Raw genomic sequence first — 20,718 nt, 5'->3', positions numbered from 1 at the left:
GGTACTTCAGAAAGTTAACATATACTCGCCTGAAAAGTCTTCACACACGTCCTGGCCAGGAAAAGAGGTCAGACCTTCTTTCTTGCATTCAAGGGTTCTTGGACTAGGTTTTCCAGCACCGTCGATCCCACGGGAGGCCACTACCTTTTCCTGGAGATAAGTTTTCCCCACGGCGCCTTGGAAGTCGGGAGTGGCCTCCCCTGGATTCGAAGGGTGAAACCTGCCCTCAGCGAAATTTCGCCTCGTCTAAGAGTCCCATCTGGGGTGCCATGTTGTTGTGGAAATTGAGGACTCAAAGACCAGCTCTTTGCAATGCAAGAAAGTTTATTGCGCAGGTTCAAACAGCTAAAATAGCATAAGGGGGGTTGAACCCCGAACAGTCTCAAACAACAATCTTATATAGTCATTTTGACGTAAGCATATACGCAGGCATACATTTGCTAAATTGATAAAAGGAGAAATGGAAAAGTACAGAAAGAGCCGAGAATAAAAATACGTCAAGGAACATTTAACATCTGCGAGACAAACACGGGACTATCCCCTGTCCTAGACAGATAACAGGATACACCCCTCATGGTCTGTCTGAACATACAGATAAAAATATAAATGTTATGCCTCATTGATCTCACCCTGCCTCTGTCTGCAAATATCTTTTTCCTTGACCAGTCTTTTGCAATGTTATAATAAACCAAAGTCTGAACCAAGATTCAGGGCCTGTCTTCCCGATTCAGGGCCTGTCTTCCCTCCTTCCTTATGTGGACTTCAACTCCCAGAATTCCCCAGCCAGCCATGCTGGCTGGGGAATTTCTGGGAGTTGAAGTCCACAAGTCTTAAAATTCCCAAGTTTGGACACCCCTGGTATAAGCCTTTCTCTCACTACTGGAAAAAAAGCCTGGTGGCTTAATTGCCACCCTAGAACTAGCCTGGCTCAGAGTCGCAAAAGCTTTGATGAATAAAACGCCTGGCAAACCTTGCAGAAGCTGAACAAAAGTCCAGCACTTGCTGTGACTGAGGTCTCTTCCTACCGATTGCAGTAGAAGTTCAAATGATGGATTTTCCTGCTTGCGCATAGAAAATAGGTAGGATGCTTCTTGCTCAATCTTCTCCGGGTCATCTCATTTTCAATGTGCAAAATAACTCAATCAGAATAGAGTTGGAAGGGATGTCGGAGCAGTGGTGGGTTCCTACTGGTTCGGCCCAGTTCAGCTGAACCAGTAGTGGTTTGGTGGCCTGGGTCGCTGGAACCGGCAGCGACCCAGGCCTGCCACACCCCCGAACCAGTTCTCCTGGCAGCACCATACGTGCCACAATCTTGTTTTTTTGCTTCTGGCATTCACAGAACAATTTTTATTGCAAAGGGCACACGAGCGAACCAGGAATAGTGCCTGCTGGAACCCACCCCTGCCTTGGAGGTCTTCAAGTCCAACTCTCTGCTCAAGAAGGAGACACTATACCATTCCAGACAAGTGACTGTCCAGTCTCTTCTTAAAAGTCTCCACTGTTGGAGCACCCACAACTTCTGAAGGCAAGCTGTTCCACTGGTTAATTGTCCTCCCTGTTAGGAAGTTTCTCCTTAGTTCAAGGTAGCTTCTCGCCTTGATTAATTTCCATCCATTGTTTCTTCCGTCTGGATCCAATTCATTCTGAATTCTTTTGTCACGTTAAGTCAGGGAGACTTATATCAGTTCTTACCTGTTTATATTCCTTCCAGGTGCGTTGGAAATCCACAGAACCATCTTTCCGGTGTTGGATAATGGTCCATCCTCCACCACTGGTCTCCATGTCACACAGTACCTGGAAGAATGGCAGAACATCAATGGAAGAGCAGTTTCCCCAAATTATGACGAACAACTGGTTGAGCACATGGAAAACTCCACTATCAGTTTTCTTCCAGATTTAATTTTAAAAAAGATTTCTGAGTGGGAGATTTTAGTCTTTAAATTCAAACTACAATCTCCTTTTTCCTTTCAATTGGCTAGGTTATGTGCTAGCATCATTCTTGGGAGGATCAGAAACAGATGTGGTTCTTAGTAAGGTAAAGGTTCCCCTTGCACATATGTGCTAGGCGTTCCCGACTCTAGGGGGCAGTGCTCATTTCCATCTCAAAGCTGAAGAGCCAGCGCTCTGCGAAGACATCTCCATGGTCATGTGGTTGGTATGACTCAACGCCAAAGGCGCACGGAACGCTGTTACCTTCCCAACAAAGGTGGTTCCTATTTTTCTACTTACATAATTTACGTGCTTTCGAACTGCTGGGTTGGCAGAAGCTGGGACAAGTAACGGGAGCACACTCCGTTACGTGATGCTAGGGATTCGAACTGCTGAACTGCTGCCATTTCTGATCGACAAGCCCAGCGTCTTAGCCACTGAGCCACCGCATCCCCTCGTAGCTCTTAGTAGTAGTGCCCAAATTATGAAATTTCTTTCTTCTAGACATCAGATGAAGCCTATTTCTTATACCAATTATATAATTCTTCATTGGCTTGTTTTGCCTAATATTGCTTTATATAATGAGTGGATCTATACATTATCTAAAACTTAAAATATGATGTTTACACTTAATGGTTTTAAGTGAAGCAACATAAACTATGGACCAAATTAAACCATGGTTTATGCCTGGTTTCATTCTTCACATAAAGCCAAAATTAAAACAGATCACATTGTGCCTTCATGTGGGCACAGCCTTTGTAACTTAGCTTTATATGTAGACCTCAACTTATGACTGTAGCTGGGATCAGGATATCTGTTGCTAAGTGAGGCAATTGTTAAGTGAATGGTGACCAATTTTTCAATTTTTTTTGCCATGGTTGTTAAGTGAATCCGGCTTCTCCCACTGACTTTGCTTGCCAAAAGATTGCAAGGGGTGATCACATGACCTCAGGACATTGCAACTGATGAAAGTCCATGCCAGCTGCCAAGTGCCTGAACTTTGATCACATGACCATTGGAATGCTGGGATGGTCGTAAGTGCAAGGACCAATCGGGAGCCACTTTTTTCCAGTGCTGTCATAACTTTGAATGGTTGCTAAACAAGTGTTGTTGAGTCACGGACTACCTGTGCAAAGGTTCAGTCATAAGAATGAATGAACTCTTCAACCAATCGTGCTTAAGAATACTGCGGCTTACTCTGATATATTAATCTCGCCTGTCTAGAAGGACAAAGCTCATTGGTACATACACTCACTTTTACAGTGGCTGTAGTATTGGGGAGCCGAAGGGTGTAGACTCCGCTGGTAGAAAACCCCGCTTTGTATGCAGCTGCACAATCCTTGAAGACCTTCTGCTCATCTGGCATCTGGGTGAAAGAAACATCTGTGGGGTGAGAGCAGAAGTCATTTTCAGTACAATTGCCCAGTTAGGGTAAAGAGGGTGCATCAATGACATTCAGGGGCTAAGATGCTGAGCATGTGGATCAGAAAGGTTCAGCAGTTTGGTGGTTCGAATCTCTAGCACCCCGTAATGGAGTGAGCTCCCGTTACTTGTCCCAGCTTCTGCCAACCTAGCAGTTCGAAAGCATGTAAAAAATGCAAGGAGAAAAATAGGGATTACACTAAAGGCTGCAAATATTCTTAGTCCTGGCCATAAGAGTCACCTGAGCTGAAAAAGGAGCTTCTAAAATCAGGTTAAAGCAAATCTTGAGATCGTTTGATGTGTAGAAATTTAAGAAAGACCCTTCTAGCATCTTACTCTCAGAAATGGGATAACCAGAAGTAGAAATGAGTGACTGGATGATCAAGGGCTTTTGATCCTGGATATCAGCTTTAATTATACAGGTTTAAGGTCTACATATCATTTTAGATTGTGGGTTTAAGGTTACAGTATTAATATCTTAAGGGGCACGGTAGCTCAGTGGCTAAGACCCTGAGCTTGTCAATCAAAAGGTCAGCAGTTTGGTGGTTCGAATCCCTAGTGTCACGTAATAGGGTGAGCTCCTGTTGCTTATCCCAGCTTCTGCCAACCTAGCAGTTCGAAAGCATGTAAAAATGCAAGTAAAAAAATAGGAACCACTTTGGTGGGAAGATAAGAGTGTTCTGTGCACCTTCGGTGTTTAGTCATGCCGGTCACATGACCACGGAGACGTCTTCGGACAGCGCTGGCTCTTCAGCTTTGAAATGGAGATGTACACTGCCCCCTAGAATTAGGAACGACTAGCACATATGTGTGAAGGGAACTTTTACCTTTACCTTTAAGTCTGAATTCATCCTCTCTCTAATAAAATGTATCCCAGAGACTTTGCAGAGCAGATGGAGGGTTTCCAAGGAGCAAAACAGTTTTTTTTCAAATAGACCTTGACTGAACTCCAAGTTGTGAGGTCATTTAGAGATTTTAGGAAGTATGAATAGAAGAGAACAGTTATAACTGAGGGGTGAACTATGAAGTCCTTAGTGTTCTCTGAATTTGGCTGTTTTCTTGCACATGTTTCACTACCCAACCATCTGAAGATGTTACCTAGTTGGGTAATGAAATTTCTTTGAGAAAACAGCCCAGCTCAGAGAGCACTAAGGATTCCAAATTTTAGGAAGTGCTAACAAAGAAAAGAAAGAGCCACATACTGCTTAGATTTTATAAAGGTGGGGATCTCTTAGCCACTTTGTCATGGATTTTTCTGCAAAAAGACACAGTCTACATCAGGGGTCCCCAAACTTGGCAACTTTAAGACTTGTGGACTTCAACTCCCAGAACTCTGGGAGCTGAAGTCCACAAGTCTTAAAGATGCCAAGTTTGAAGACCTCTGGTCGATATGATGCTAGTATTGTCCTGGTTCTCACCAGACTTGAAATCCCAATTGGGCCAGATGGCCAAGTTTTGAAACTTAGTCTTCTGACCTAGGCTTCCTGAGAAAGCATAAATCACACAGTCCCCAAAACCTTCTTTTTATTTAAATGGCTGTGAATTATGGTCATTCACAGCCGTAATGATTCACAAACAGTCTGTAAAGAGTCCGACAGATGTCTGCCACAGTCTTTCAGAGTAATGCTAATAAGCACCCCACTTTATCTCCCTTGAAACGCTGCCAGAGACCTAATTGCTGATTAGTTTTGCAAGGCCAAACGGAGCTTCTCAGTATTTGAATCAACCAGAATGAACCAAATTGCTTCCTGCAAAGGCTCACATCCGTTTGCTCCTCCTTTATGTCTTATGGGAGGGGCTAATCATCTCCAAGCCTGAGTCACCATTATTGTTTTAATTGTTCTTGCCTCCTGGAAGCTCTGCGCATGTGCACAGTGGGAACAGGCTAACACTGTTCTTCTGCCTCGCTGATGTCAGACTCTGGAGGCTCCAGAGGCAGCACATAACTACCAGATGGCCTTGGCCCCCTCTCTGCCTCCAACATAGAGCCCTCACCCAAGTCTTCCCCAGACTCCAGGACTGGCCCATGTTCCTCCCCAACCTCCTCATTTTTTGACTCTGCTGCCAGCTCCGCAGGCTGCCAGTGGACCACAACACTTAGGGGAAGTTACTTACGATTGCACTGAGACACCAAGCCTATCAGATGCTTCACTGTCTCAGCCAAAGATGTTTGTTGTTTGTGGAGGGCTGTGTTGTTCAGCAAGGCAACACCCAGGCGTTGCTCCAGATGTCCAACAAGGTCCACCTGCTTAGAAAGAAGCTTCTGCATTTCCATCTTCTCGGTCCTCAGGCCCTGTAGCTCCTCCTCACGTTGGTTCTCAATAGCCAAGACTTTCTTCTCTAGGAAGCTGAAGAAAAGGGACAATTTATTCTGATTCTCAAACTCAGAGTTGATGCAATTCTTTGTGTACCAATAGAATATTTGTAGCCCAGGGTTGGACTGTCAGGTCCTTGGTGCTCACTGAGCTTGGCTGTTTTCTTGCAGACTTTTCCATATCTAACTAGGTAACATCATCAGTGGAACCAGTGGAACAGCTTGCCTTGCCTTCAGAGGTTGTGGGTGCTCCAACACCGGAAGCTTTTAAGAAAGGACTGGACAACCATTTGTCAAAAATGGTATAGGATCCCATGCTTGAGCAGGGAGCTGGACTAGATGATCTCCATATTCTCTTCTAACTCTGTTATTTTGTTAGTTCACTCCAAGGACGGGTAGGCTAAATCGGTGGTGAAATTCAAAGTTTTTTACTATCAGTTCTGTGCCTTGGTGGCGTGGCAGAGGAAAGATACTGCAAAATCTCCATTCTCTCCCCACTCCAGGGGAAGGTTACTACAAAATCCCCATTTCTTCCTGATCAGCTGGGACTCGGGAGGCAGAGAATAGATGGGGGCAGGGCCAGCCAGAGGTGGCATTTACCAATTCTCCAAACTACTCAAAATTTCTGCTACCGGTTCTCCAGAACCTGTCAGAACCTGCTGGATTTCACCCCTGCGCTAAATGGGATGGGTAGGTTGACTTCCCCACTTGATCAGGGCTTATTCTATTTTGATATTTTAAAAATGGTTAAATGTTTTGCAGACCACTGCTGATCCGAAAAAACGCTTTTCAATGCTATACCTGTCATTTAGAAGAATTATCTAAAGAATTATTAGGTTTGCTGGGGAGCAAAGAAAATAATTCAGCACTAGAAAAATAGAGTTACTGTAGATTTATAATCTTGGATTATACTTTTATGTTCACTTACTGTTATTCCTCTGTCATCTCAGGGGAAAGATTGCTGAATATTCTTTTTCGTGGTCAAAGCTCAACAATATATTAAAACTTTACCATGATACTGTATATATAAAGTTTTCCATACAGAAAGATCCCTGTGAAAAGATCCATACATACAGAGCACATTCCATGTTTACACATGCTTGTATATTCCCCCAGCACCTTCTGCCTCTCTAGATCTACTCAGAAAATGCTACCCCCACCCACTTTATTCCAAGTAAATCCACATTTGTATTGGTTTATTCAGAAGAAGGAAAGCAGCAATCCTGTTCCCTTCACTTTCTTTTTTTCTACAGTCACCTAGGCAAGGAAACATTTATCCATCCATCCATCCATCCATCCATCCATCCATCCATCCATCCATCCAATGTACTCTGTATAGCCGTGATGGCAAACCTATGGCATTCGTCGCTCCAGCCCAGCTCTACCGTCCATGCACGCATGCCTCCCTCCGGCCAGCTGGTCTTTGAGTCTCTGCCATGCATGCATGGGAAGTGGGGCCTTTCCTGATCTCCACAGATTCTTCCCCCAGTGCACCCTATCTTTCTCTTCCATTTCTGCTGCCCGTGCCTTCCCCGATCTCCGCAGGTTCCCCCCTCCACAGGTGCCACTCTGTGGCAGAAATGGAGGAGAAAGCTAGAGTGCGATGGGGGGAGAAACTGTGGAGATTGGGGAAGCCAAAACGAGGCATGTGGTGCCGTGCGAGGCTCCCCTTGTGGCCCTATTTTGGGCCTAGAAAGCCTCCTGAAGCAACCTAGAAACCAAAACGGGGGCCGGGGGGCGTGGCGTATGCACGGGGGCGCTCGCATTGCATTTTGGGAATTGGGGCACATGCATGGGAGGGCTTTGGGCACTTGGCACCAAAAAGGTTAAGCATCACTGCCATACAGCCATCTATCTCTCCAAGGAACTCTGGTCGGTGAACAAGATTAAAAACAAATGATTCCATTGGGGCAGGGTGGGGGGAATAAAACAGTATAGGCATAGGTGTGGCAGCTGCAACTTCCATAGCTCATGGGCGAATTTTCCTAGAATGTCACAGCCGCCAGAAGAACCAGGAAAAGGCACAGTTGCCTTGTTTCTATTGAGTGGTACACCACCCCAGACCCAAAACACACTTCCCTGTTGAAATTGAGTACGGCAACCCTCATTTAAAAAACAAACAGTGGACAGAATCACTGACCCAAAGTTAGCTCATGAGCTTCTATGGCATAAGGTGGGCTTAAACCTGGCTCTTCCTGGCAGTAGTCCATGCCCTTAATCTTTACATCACATTCATAAACCAACAAAATATTACACTAATACCCTTTTTTGGCTTTTCAAGCATTACTAGGTGCTTGCCTTTTCAATGATATTGTCATGCCTGCAAGGCATCTTTTCTTTTTTAGACTTCAGGCCTGCCACACTTTCTACTGTGGGAAAATGAGAACCGGGATTATATGGAGTTGGGTGATATGTAGCCATAATAACATTCTTCTTAGAAAGTCAAGGTCATCTTTGTCTCTGCATCTGGCTGAAACTGGATGGGTGGATTCTGTCTTCGTGGCAGTGGAGGATTGGACCATGTGATGAACTGGTGGGTGTTGAGGCAGGATCTTGGACTTTCAACTGGACGGGAAAACCTGGAAGCTTTCAGATTCAGGTTTTCCCAGATGTGCCAACATGGCCCTTTTAATAAATTAGAATTTTGAGGAACCTCTTGCTTCGGATTCTTATTTTATTTTGGATGCTATTTGGAACCCTGACATTAACTCGAATCTCCCTTAAAATACTTACCAGCTATCCCGAACCTTGGGGCGCTATCTGGGATTCTGAGCCCCAGTGTGACAGATAGATAGTTTGAATTCTGTTTCAAGAGAGGAATGAAGATGGCGGTGCTCTCTGAGCTTGGTTGTCTGCTTGGAGATGTTTCATCACCCAACTAGATAACATCATCAGAAGAACTAGGTTTTGGTTTTGCTGCCTGTTTGTATTCAGTAGCTTGCTGTTCGGTGGGGTGTAGTTTTTTTCCTTGGTAGCCCCTTGTTTAGCCTATTGTCGTCTTCCTGATTGTTTGGTTGGTGTTGATGTCTGCATATCTGAATGTTTGGTGCTAGAGAGGTTGTGTTGAAGTCTTTTTGTTTCCTCCAAAAGCTTTACATTGTCTCTTTCAAATGGTATGTAAATATAGTTTGTCTCTGTGTGTCTGTTGATGGCTGCTAGTGAGACTGACACAAGGTTTTAGCTAACCAAAATAGTGAACAATTATGCTCCAAACATGGTTAATAATGGGTCTGTGACCCACCTAAGTTTAGCCAATCAGTGAAAAAGTATTCTTCAACTTATTACAATTGTTTAATGACTGTTCGGAGTTACGATGGCGTCAGGAAAGATGCTTTAAAACCCTTAAAGCATTTTTGGCCACTGTAAACTGTTGTGCCATGTCCCCTCCATCATATTATATGTAGATGGTCTTCAACTTAACACCATTCATTTAGTGACCATTCAAAGTTACAACAGCCCTGGAAAAAATGACTTATGACTGTTCCTTGTACAGGCAGTCTTCTACTTACAGCAGTTCGTTTAGTGACTATTCAAAGTTACAACACTGAAAAATGCAACTTATGACGGTCCCAAAAGTGCTTTTTCAGGAGGCAACTTGACTTTCTGTTATTTTCTTTGAAGACATTTCGCTTCTCATCCAAGAAGCTTCTTCAGCTCTGACCGGATGGTGGGGAAACGGAAGGATTTATACTCCTTGTAGACAGCTGGTAATTTGCATCCTTTTAGAGGGTTGTTGAAGCACTTGGAGGTTTAGCTGTGTCCTCAGGGTCACCTAAGTAGTGGAAATGGTTCCTGTAGTCTGCAGTTTTTCCTCTGGAAATCCATTCCTACCCCCACACCATTCAAAGGAAGTTCCTCCCAAATTGCACAGCTAAAAGTCTGTAGAGATTCTCAGTCATCCAGCTCATGGTTGCCCCAAAGGTGCTCTTTTTCAGGAGGCAACTGGATTTTCTTGATGTTTCTTTGAAGATGTTTCTGAAGGTGGTTTTTTAAAAATTTATTTCATCAAACATGTATTAGATAACATATATAAGTATAAACATGATTTGAGTACATGAAATGGATATGAATAAAAAGGAACATTAGGACAGGGACGGTAGGCACACTGGTGCACTTATGCACGCCCCTTACAGACCTCTTAGGAATGGGGTGAGGTCAACAGTAGACAGTCTAAGGCAGGGGTAGTCAACCTTTTTATACCTACCGCCCACTTTTGTATCTCTCTTAGTAGTAAAATTTTCTAACCGCCCACCGGGTCCACAGTAATGGTGATTTATAAAGTAGGGAAGTAACTTTACTTTATAAAATGTATAAAGCAGAGTTACAGCAAACCCCTACCGCCCACCATGAAAGCTGGAATGCCCACTAGTGGGTGGTAGGGACCAGGTTGACTACCACTGGTCTAAGGTTAAAACCTGGGTGTTTGGGAAAGAAACTTTATGCCTGGTGCCATAAAGGATTCTGTTGTAAGAAGAGGAGCGGAGGACTTTTCTCGTGAAATACCTCTGGACTCGCTCGATTGTATTAATGTCCGATATGCAGTGCGGGTTCCAGACAGATGAGCTGTATTCAAGAATTGGTCTAGCAAAAGTTTTGTATGCTCTGGTTGGCAGTACCATATTACCAGCAAAGAAGCTACTCAAGTTTCTTGGATGAGAAGCGAAATGTAGGTTCATAGGTTGTAACGATGAGAAACAGTCTTAAGTCCCTTTTTCTCAGTGCTGTTGTAAGTTTGAACAGTCACTAAATGAATGTTGTAAATTGAGGACTACCTGTAATATACTGAACCAGACCATGTAGAAACAGAGTTGTGTAGTGTTTAACTAATAAATCTAGTCTTTACTTCAGGGCAACTGCTTCTAGAATTTCCACCTTGGAACGAATTCCATGTGAAATGAAGAAAAGATGTGGAGACTCTAGAAAGAGTGCAGAGAAGAGCAACAAAGAGGATTAGGGGACTGGAGACTAAAACATATCAAGAACAGTTGCAGGGACTGGGTATGTCTAGTTTAATGAAAAGAAGGACTAGGGGACACATGATAGCAGTGTTCCAATATCTCAGGGATTGCCACAAAGTAGAGGGAGTCAAGCTATTCCTCAAGGCACCTGAGTGTAGCACAAGAAGCAATGGGTGGAAACTAATGAAGGAGAGAAGCAACTTAGAACTTTGGAGAAACTTCCTGACAGAACAATTAATCAGTGGAACAACTTACCTCCAGAAATTATGAATGCCCCAACACTGGAAGACTTTAAAAAGATGTTGGATAGCCATTTGTCTGAAATCATAGTAACAGGTCTTATACTGTCTATCCTCACACAACAAGCTTAACCAGGGGAAGAAAAAAACGTAGGAGAAGCTGTTGCACAACATTTATAATTTGTGGCTCAAGAAATAATTTGTATTATAATTTATAATTTGTGGTTCAATTTTTTTCTTAATATGCAGACATCTCTAAATTCAACATGTTCCTTGAATTTGTCTGATTTGCTCTGTACAGGGAGTCCTCAATTTACAACTACAACTGGGACCAGAATTTCTGTTGCTAAGCAAGACAGTTGTTCAATGAGTTTCACCCCACTCTATGATCTTTCTTTGCCAAAGATGTTAATGCTTAACCAGCTGACCGTGGGGATGCTGCAACGGTCATAAGCGAGAGGACTGTTGTAAGTTCAATTTTTTTCAGTGCCGTTGCAACTTTGAATGGTGGCTAAATGAAGGATTGTAAGTCAGAGACTACCTGTAGAGCAGGGGTGGATTCTAGCTGGCGTTAGTTCCAGTTCGCTCGCTCGCACCTGGATGCACAGTTCAATGGAAACTGAACTAGAAAAAAGATGGCGGCGGTGACCGGAGAACAGGTTCGGGGGCATGTCACGCCTGGGGTGCTGCCGGTTCTATGACCCAGGCATGCATACCACTACCGGTTTAGCCGAACCAATAGGAACGCATCTCTGTTGCAGAGGCAACTTTATCGACTGTTTTTCCAACAAAAAATTATCCAGCTATGTCTAGAGGTGCTGAATTCTCTCTCCATAAGAAACCAAAATGTTTGTCCTCCCTTCAAAATTATCCAGATCAGGAAGCTGACTCCAGAAGACGACTAGAATTCAGTTGTACTGAGATAAGATGAATTAACAGGACTTGGCAAGTGATTTTCCTCTTCTCCATCCTTTATTCCGGTGTTGTGGCTTGCCAGCAGCCAGCAGAGCTGGCAGCAGATTCGGACAGTGAGGAGGTTGGGGAGGAACATGGGCCAGTCCTGGAGTCCGGGGAAGGCTCTGATGAGGGCTCTGTGTCAGAGGCAGAGATGGGACCAGGGCCATATGCCAGTTATCAGCTGCCTTCAAAGTCAGACATCAGTGAGGCAGCCGAACGGCTGGAGCCTGTTCCCAGTGTGCGCATGCGCAGAGTTGCCAGATGAAGGGAACAGCTAAAGAACAGGATTCTGCTTGGGAGTAAAGCCACAGGTGAACGATGAATGGCCCCTCCCAGAGGAAATAGAAGAGGAGCGAAAGGGGAGTGGAGTTTGCAAGAGGCAATTCGTTCGCTTCATTGGTTGTGTCTCTCCGAGACTCCTTGCCAAGTTTTGCAGATAACAGCCTGGCAGCTTTCCAAGCCAGATAAGGTCTGTGACTGTAAATCCTCCCTTGAAATCCTCCACTTGGTTGGATGTGAATGAGCAGAATTCACAGCAAATTAATAAAAGGGTTTTTTGTTAGGATAAGGAGTTTTCTTCATGCTGTTGGGAAGCTCGGTCAGAACACCCGGTGAGTCAGGGAGAAGATGGTCTGAGTCTCTTCCTAACACTAGCATCTTTTCTGGGACTTCTGCTCTTTTTCATTTTTGTAATAGTTTCTGCTCTAGGGCTCTACAATGCCACAACGGCACTAATAATAATAATAATAATAAATTTGGATTTATTAGCCGCTCCCTTTCCAAGTAGGACTCGGGGCGGCGTACAATGGAGCATAAAACATAAAAAATATATAAAATATATAACAACACCAAACGTACATACATACACAACATACCTACATACATACACGGAGGAGGAAACAAATTACTAGGATTACACCAATGCCCCTGGATTAAGTGGGGCTTCACTTATTCCTGATGAATGAAACATCAAGTCAAACATGACTAACCTGTTTCTCTCCTGGAGTCTGCTGATTTCGTGGGTCTGCAGAAGAAGCTGTTTCTCAAGCTTGTTGGTAGACAGGGAATTTTCCAAAACTTGAATTTCCAGGCGGGACGTTTGGTTGAGCACCTGGTTGTTAGAAAACCTGGTTACACCAGAGAGCAGAAATAGCAGAGAAAATCTCCTATATCTTTTTCTGGACCCTTGTGCAGCATACTCCATCTTCAGGTGGTTTGACTTCAGTTTAGTGTGTGATTGTAAATCACGACTGATGGCTTAAAATACAATAGGAACTGAAGTTATTCTGATACAAAATGAGAATAACCATCTGAGGGAGCTCACTGGTTGAGCCAGTGGTGAAATTCAAATTTTTTTTACTGCCGGTTCTGGGAGCGTGGCTTGGAGTGCATGGCAGGGGAAAGGATACTGCAAAATCTCCATTCCCTCCCAATCAGCTGGGACTCGAGAGGCAGAGAATACATGGGGGCGGGACCAACCAGAGGTGACATTTGCCGCTTCTCCAGAACTGGTCAGAACCTTCTGAATTTCACCCCTGGTGAAAGATCCCTCAGATATTTCAAAGATCCAAAGATCCCTCAGATATTTATGATAGACCCCCCCCCCAGCAATCAAGCTGAACCACTTAATCCTAAATTGCATTAACAAAGGGATTCAATCAAGATCAAGGGAGGTCCTAATACCACTCTATAAAGCCTTAGTAAGACCACCCCTTGAGTCCCACACCCAGTTTTGGTCACCAACTATAAAAAAAAAAAGGTTGAGACTCTAGAAAAAATGCAGAGAAGAGCAACCAGGATGATTAGGGAACTGGAGGCTAAAACATATAAAAAACAGTTGCTGGAATTGGGTATATCCAGCTTAATGAAAAGAAGGACCAAGGGAGACATGAGAGCAGTCTTCCAATATGTGAGGGGCTGCCACAGAGAGGAGGGGATCAAGCTATTCGCCAAATCACCTGAAGGCCAGACATGGAATAATGGATGGAAACTGATCAAGGAGAGATTCAACCCAGAGGTGGGTTCCTACCAGTTCGGCCCAGTTCGACTGAACCGGTAGTAGTTTGCCGGCTTGGGTCACCGGAACCGGCAGCGACCCAGGCCTGCCACACCTCCGAACTGGTTCCCTGGTTGACGCAGTATGTTTTTTCCCCCATTACCCCAGAAGTTCCGGTAGGCCCGTAGGGCCGGTTTTTCGCCCTCCCCAGGCTCCGGAGTCTTTCCTGAAACCTAGGGAGCGTGAAAAATAATCAATGACAAAGGCAGAGAATGAGAATAATGCATCAATATGTTAAGCAGAGGCAAATCTAGACAGCATACTAAAAAGCAGAGATATCACCCTACCAACAAAAGTGCATATAGTCGAGACTGGTTTTCCCAGTTGCAATGGATTGTTGTGAAAGTTGGCTGAGCGCCAGAGAATTGAGACCTTTGATCTATGGTGCTGGAGAAGACTCCTGCGAATCCCTTGGACTGCAAGGTGATCAAAACGGTCAGTCCTAGAGGAGATCAACCCTGACTGCTCTTTAGAAGGTCAGATCCCGACGATCACTCAAATATAACTCAAATACTTTGGCCACTTAATAAGAAGGAAGGACTCACTGGAGAAGAGCTGAATCCTGGGAAAGATTGAGGGCGGAAGAAGAAGGGGACGACAGAGAATGAGGTGGCTGGATGGAGTCACTAAAGCAGTAGGCGTGAGCTTAAATGGATTCCAGAGGATGGAAAAGGACAGGAAGGCCTGGAGAAACATTGTCTATGGGGTTGCGATGGGTCAGACAGAACTTCGCAACAACAACAACAACAACAACAACAACAACAACAAATGTTAAGCAGCAAGGTGGATGGGTTGACAGCAGAGAGCAAGAGTGGCGAGGTGGAGTCTGCCATCAATCTAACAGCCATCTCAATTATATTTAGCACAGACTGGGATAGGAGCTGGTTGGTTTCCAGATATTGCTGGATGGGTTTGCCAGGCAACATGGTTTAAGGTAAGAGGCCTCCGGAAGCCGGAAAAGGATGGTTTCCGAATTTCATTGGCCCATTTTTTGCCCTCCCCAGGCTCTGGAGGCTGCCACAGGTTTGCCATCATGGACCTAGGCTATCTGTTCAGTTGTGCAAATCCAGAAAAGCATGAATTCAGGGACCAAGTCAAGCTTGTGGTAGAAACCCAGCCATCCTATTAAACCCCCATTTTGTTTTGGCATAGTTTCTGCGAAAGCAGCCGCTGTGGTTTGGAGACCATCTTCCCTTCTGGTTGTCATCTCAGCTTTGATATATTCAGTAAACAACGGTGGAGCCACGATGGCTGAAACAGGCAAACCAGGCCCTGTAAGTTGGCAAGAATTAGCCTTGCTCTAAAAAATAATAATAATAACCATCTGGGATAAAAATCCAGGAAAAGGCTACAAAAGAAGATCGGCTCACCTGTATCTCTACATCGGTGAGCTTCCGTGTCTGCTCAGCAGTTTGGTTAAGGAGGTTGGTCCCAATTTCCAACATGGCTGCCGTGTGGTCCTGGACAGAACTGAAATGGGTCTCCGACATCTCCATCCTCACATTGTCCTGGATGTAACTCTCCAGCTGAAAGAACATAAGCAATGGGGATTAAATTTGAGGGTTTGTCACAGAGAAGAGGAGGGTCACTCTATTCTCCAAAGCACCTAAGGGCAGGAGAAAGGTAATGGATGGAAGCTTGCCAGACAGAGATCCAACCTAGAATTAAGGAGGCATTTACCACCAGTGAAAACAATTCATCAGTGAAACGACTTGCCTTCAGAAGTTGTGGATGCAGGAAATAATAAAGAAGATACTGACGTGCGCAGATATGGACAGGCTGACTCTAGAGCTCAAAGACAAGGATGAGACAGAATACCACGAAATCTGGGACAAATGGTACCAAGGGCTAGAAATGAGCAAAAAAGGTTGGGACAGAGAAACACAGATGAGTGAAGAATTGGAAAATATGGCATTAATATTGTACAAAAGGTCAAAATTGGATATGTATATGTACTGAAAGTAGCTATATCATGTAAGGGATTAAAGTGTAGGTAATTTGACTGACTACACATACCTATGTAATGGATACAAACTGTTATTGTTGTAAGATCAAAAACTCCATGGAAATGATTATGTTCGAAACGTCGCACTATGTCCAACGTTTTTAATGTTTACTTAATAAAAACTTTTTTAAAAAGAAGAAGTTGTGGGTGCTTCATCCCTGGAAGTTTTAGGAACAGATTAGCTAGCCATTTTTCTAAACACTATACAGTCTCCTGCTTGAAGCAGGGGGTTAGACTAGAAGACCTCCAAGGTCCCTCCCAACTCTGTTACTCTATAGTCATACGCTCTATTTGTATTTTGTATTCTAAGTAGGGCTAACCAACCTCCAAAGCATCTCCATATATCTTCCTAGATATGTACATTACACAGTAAATTTATTTTGGCTTGATTCTTGCACCACCAACATCTTCTGATTGCAAAGTAAAGGGGAGCTTAAGAACTATACATTTGCCAGGAACGTTTGCTGAACCTTATCTTTTCTATTTGGCACTTCTTCTTTCTTCTCTTTTTAGGGGACTTGGCCAAGACACACAGAAACAATTTCAAGCAGTCCTTGATTTATGTCATTCCTTTAGCAACCATTCAAAGTTACATAGCACTGAAAAAAGAAACTTAGAATTGGTCCTCACACTTGTGACCATTGCAACATCCCCACAGTCATGGTTGTGGTTGTGAGTTGTGGTTGTGAGTTGAGAACTACCTGTTCTTGCAATATTGCCTGTCCCCAGTCCTAGACTGGGCATTCTTTCTCTCTCTTCAGAAAGCATTGTCACCTGTAGGATCCATGGCATATCTATTGTAGATCCTACCTTATGCAACATCATTATCATCAAAATGTGGATAGCCCTGATCAGGGGTGGGTTTCTCCCGGCATTACTGCTGGTTCTGTGCGCAATTGCACAAGAATAGGTCTGCACATGCGCAAAACATTGAAAAAATAAAAAAAATGTGTGCAGTCAAAATCAAGATGGCGGCCCCGTAGGAGAACCTGTTTGGGGGTGTGGCAAGCCTGGGTCACTGCCGGTTCCAGAGACGCAGGCTGCCAAACTACTACCAGTTCGGCTGAACCGGTCCCAACTGGTAGGAACCAACTCTGGCCCTGATCTTCCCACCCTTCCACATAGCCTTAAAGACCCAGCACTTCTCTAGAGTTTCCACTTCTTGGCAACTTTAAGATGGGTGGACTTCAACTCCCCAAATCCTCCAACTAACATCTCTAGTGGATTGAGCCGGATCATGGGATGAGCCGCTGCAAAATGGAAGACCCTCGAAAAGATGTGTGTTGGTTGGCCTTAGTTGCTTCTCTTAATCAAAAGAAGAGACAAATGAAGAGATAGTAGTTAAGGTTAGAAAGCAGGAGGTTGTGAATTGTAGTTCTGCCTTAGCCATGAAAACCAGATCTGGATGACTTTAGCAGTGGCGGGATTCAAATAATTTAAAAACTGGTTCTCTGCCCTAATGACCTGCTGGGTAGGCGTGGCTTGGTGGTCATGTGACTGGGTGGGCATGGCCAACTCAACGTCACTCATGTCAATGAGTGCTTCACCTTAGCTATTGTAATGTAATAAGGGTTGACCAGAGAGGCAGTTTCTGTAAGCAGGGCAATAAAGATTAGGCTAGAAACAACACCAGAATGTTTCCTTCCTGCCTTCCTTACAGGATTAGTCCTGTAAAGTGGGGAAAAACAAAAGCAGAGAGATTTCTTCCAACAACCGGTTCTCCGAACTGCTTAGAAAGTTAACAACCGGTTCTCCCCGAATAGGTGCAAACTGGCTGAATCCCACCACTGGCTTTAGGCAGTTGCTCTCTCTGAGTCCAACCCACCTCACAGGGTTACAACTGTGAGAAAATAAGAGGAAGAAGATGTATTGGATATGTTCGCTGCTTTGAGTTATTTGTAAAATTAAGAAAGGCATGACATAACTAACTCAATAAAAATAGCTAGTTACTTCTGTCAAAAAAAAAATTGTACTATTCATAACTATCCTGACATTGAAGTAAAGGGCCACTACATGCATTGTTGCAAGTTAACTCTGCCCACTGCCAGGAATTCGAGCCTGACGGGCTCAAAGTTGACTCAGCCTTCCACCCTTCTGAGGTCAGTGAAATGAGGACCCAGATTGTTGCGGGCAATAGGCTGACTCTGTAAACCGCTTAGAGAGAGCTGTAAAGAACTAGAAAGTGGTATATAAGTCTTAGTGCTATTGGCTATGGTCAATTTAGTTTGGGATATTTTGAATATTTGAATATCGGTTCTCTAATGCTGGTTAATGGCCACCATAAAGCAATTTAGCAATTTACTAAAACTTCTTGCCTTTCTTTTCTTCAGCTGCTCTCGGGTGTGATTTATTTCTCAATGCAATTTCATACCTGGAAACCCAAGCCTTTGAAATCTGTCAGCAAGCTGAAGAAACAGCTGCTTCTACAAACTCCTGAAATCAGCATATTTCAGCCAGAGAGAAACAGATTGGTCTTGTCTGGCTCCATGCTTGAATTGTAAGGAATAAATTACTCCAGTTAATCCGAGCATATTTGTGTAACCCCATTGCAGTGGGAACATGTGGGGGTCTTTGGAAGAGATAAACCAGATCTGTGAAAATCTTTCCTAGACACCCCCCCCCCCGGCGCCCCAGTCAGCAGAGTGGATTATATGGATCGAAAACGAAGCAAGGAAAACCAGCAAAGAGACCTTGAAGGGAATTCTGTAGGCCAGTGATGGCAAACATTTTCAGTACTGGGTGCCTAAACGGGAGTGAGTGCGCGCTTGCGCTTCGCATGCTCATCTGGGCTGCAACCTGGAAGAGGAGCTGCCCAGCGGGCATGCGTGCACTGGAAAATGAACTTCTGGTTTCTGCCACGCGCATGTGCACCAGCCAGCCAGTCTTCTGGTTACTGGCGCACATGCGCGCATGATAATCAGCTGGCCAGTTCTTCCAGTTTCCGGCACTGCTGCATGCACGAAGGCCAGCTGATCGTTGCACGCGCATGTGCACCAGAAACCTGGAAGATGACTGGGCGATGCCGCACCAGGGGTGAGATTCAGCAGGTTCTGACAGGTTCAGAGAACCGGCAAATACCACCTCTGGCTGGCCCCAGAGTGGGGAGGGAATAGGGATTTAGCAGTATCCTTCCCCTGCCGTGCCCACCAAGCCACGCCCACAGAACAGGTAGTAAAAACATTTGAATTTCACTACTGCGCCACGCATGCCAGGCAACATGGCTCTGTATGCCACTTCGGGCACATGTGCCATAGGTTTGCTATCACGGCTCTACTGAAATAAGATCTCCTGGCTCCATTTCTATTTTCTTTTTTGGGTGGGGTGTTTTTGAACACCTGAAGATTAGTATCTGTCATTAGACACTACCGTAATATTGGCTCTAGTTGGCTACCCCAATTAGGCTGAAAAAAACCCTACAATCCGTAGATAGCAACACCAAGAACAGAAATCTCTCAGCTCTGGTCCGCCTCCTGCTGGTCCTCTTAGCTGGCCAGTGATGTAATAAAAATATTTAAATTTAGAGATTATTTACATGATCGTATCTTTCTAAAGGTCTCCAATAACTTAAGTCAGAAACTTCATCCTTTTTTGCTAGGTTCCTTCATAACGTTAACTATACATTTCCCTGCACATTCTTTTAACCAAACTATTAATAATACATTCTGAACTTTTCTAGCTTGGTAAGAGCCTGATCAGGATTTATAAAAATGTGACATCCCCCAAAATGACTTTTTTTTAAAAAAAGGGATATCTACAACTTTGGCAAATTTAAGAGAAGTGGACTTCAACTCCCAGAATTCTCCAGCCAGGTAGTAGTAGCCCATCAAAAACCATCCATGGTACTTTGCAATTTAGATTTTATGGCTTAATCTGATCTGTGATTGCAGCCAGTGGTGTCTTAGTCAGCAAATGATGGCTCTGTATGATGTGTGAATTAAGATAGAATGGCTGGCTGGGCTCACACCTCTTTTAAATTTTGTTTTCTCTAACGATGGCTTAGTCAATAAGCTACAATTTGGTTCACAAAACATACAAAACTGTAAGCCAAGTTTTTGGAATCACAAAGGTCAAATTCATCCAACTTTTAAAGTCCAACTTAAATAAATCCTATTATAGGTTCGTGCTTTGTATGAATCCAATCATCGTATTTTGTAAACATAGCTTACACTTTATTACATTGTCAAAACTGGACCATTATGATATTCAACAAATCAACTCAACCTTTTAATTCTTTGGCAGGGTTCCTGGAACACATTACATCCTAATTTGTTCTGGTCTTACTCTACAAACCCAAATTTGCAAGACACTATTCAGGGCTTAGCATGCAATGCGAATCCAGCCATCAAATTTAGTTAATAAATCATGATTAAGCTCATTGCATCAATCCATGCAATGGAAGAACAGATGGAAAAAGTGATGGAATTAGCAGAGATGGCAAAATTAACTGCTTTAAGCAAAGACAGTATTGTTTTTAACTTGGAAACCATTCCTGGACTTCGTGCTCAAGGGAAAAAAAAGATATCTTGAATTTGGGTTTTGCTGATTAAATTAGTTCTTGTTATAGAAATGAACGGTACTTATTAAACTGGCAAAAGCAAAAAATTGAGGCTGTAATTCTATTTTGTACTTTGTTGCATTGAAAAATACTGGAAGTTAAGTCTTTGTTTTCCCTTTCCCCCATCTCTTTTCTTTTCTCCATCTTTCCTTTTCTCATTTCCCAATTATCTAATTTTCTTTGTATTTTATATACGATAATCTTAATTTAAAAAAACAACAACACTATGTAGTCTTGGCAATTAAGCCAAGCGTGTCTTCATCAGCTTTAAACACGGCGCACA

General features: G+C 43.7%; 2 protein-coding genes across 2 annotated transcripts in view; one reads left to right on the top strand and one right to left on the bottom strand.

Annotated features, from left to right (window-relative positions):
- Positions 1-20,718, top strand: part of TEKT2 (tektin 2) — a 103,381-nt gene that overhangs the window by 24,374 nt on the left and 58,289 nt on the right. The gene's annotated exons all lie outside the window — the stretch shown is intronic.
- The window catches only part of LOC309396694 (angiopoietin-2-like), a 45,073-nt gene that overhangs the window by 17,582 nt on the left and 6,773 nt on the right, over positions 1-20,718 (bottom strand). Inside the window, exons 2-6 of the mRNA XM_081962042.1 lie at positions 15,246-15,401; positions 12,809-12,930; positions 5,467-5,699; positions 3,185-3,312; positions 1,693-1,794 (exon numbers count right to left, since the gene is read on the bottom strand). Of these exons, the coding sequence (XP_081818168.1) occupies positions 1,693-1,794; positions 3,185-3,312; positions 5,467-5,699; positions 12,809-12,930; positions 15,246-15,401 (741 nt within the window). The remainder of the gene's footprint in view (positions 1-1,692; positions 1,795-3,184; positions 3,313-5,466; positions 5,700-12,808; positions 12,931-15,245; positions 15,402-20,718) is intronic.

This window comes from Natrix helvetica (assembly GCF_964273705.1).
Source record: "Natrix helvetica genome assembly, chromosome: 9".
Classification (NCBI taxonomy): domain Eukaryota; kingdom Metazoa; phylum Chordata; class Lepidosauria; order Squamata; family Natricidae; genus Natrix; species Natrix helvetica.
The sequence above is the reverse complement of the archived record's forward strand: the minus strand, read 5'-3'. Positions and strand labels throughout refer to the sequence as shown.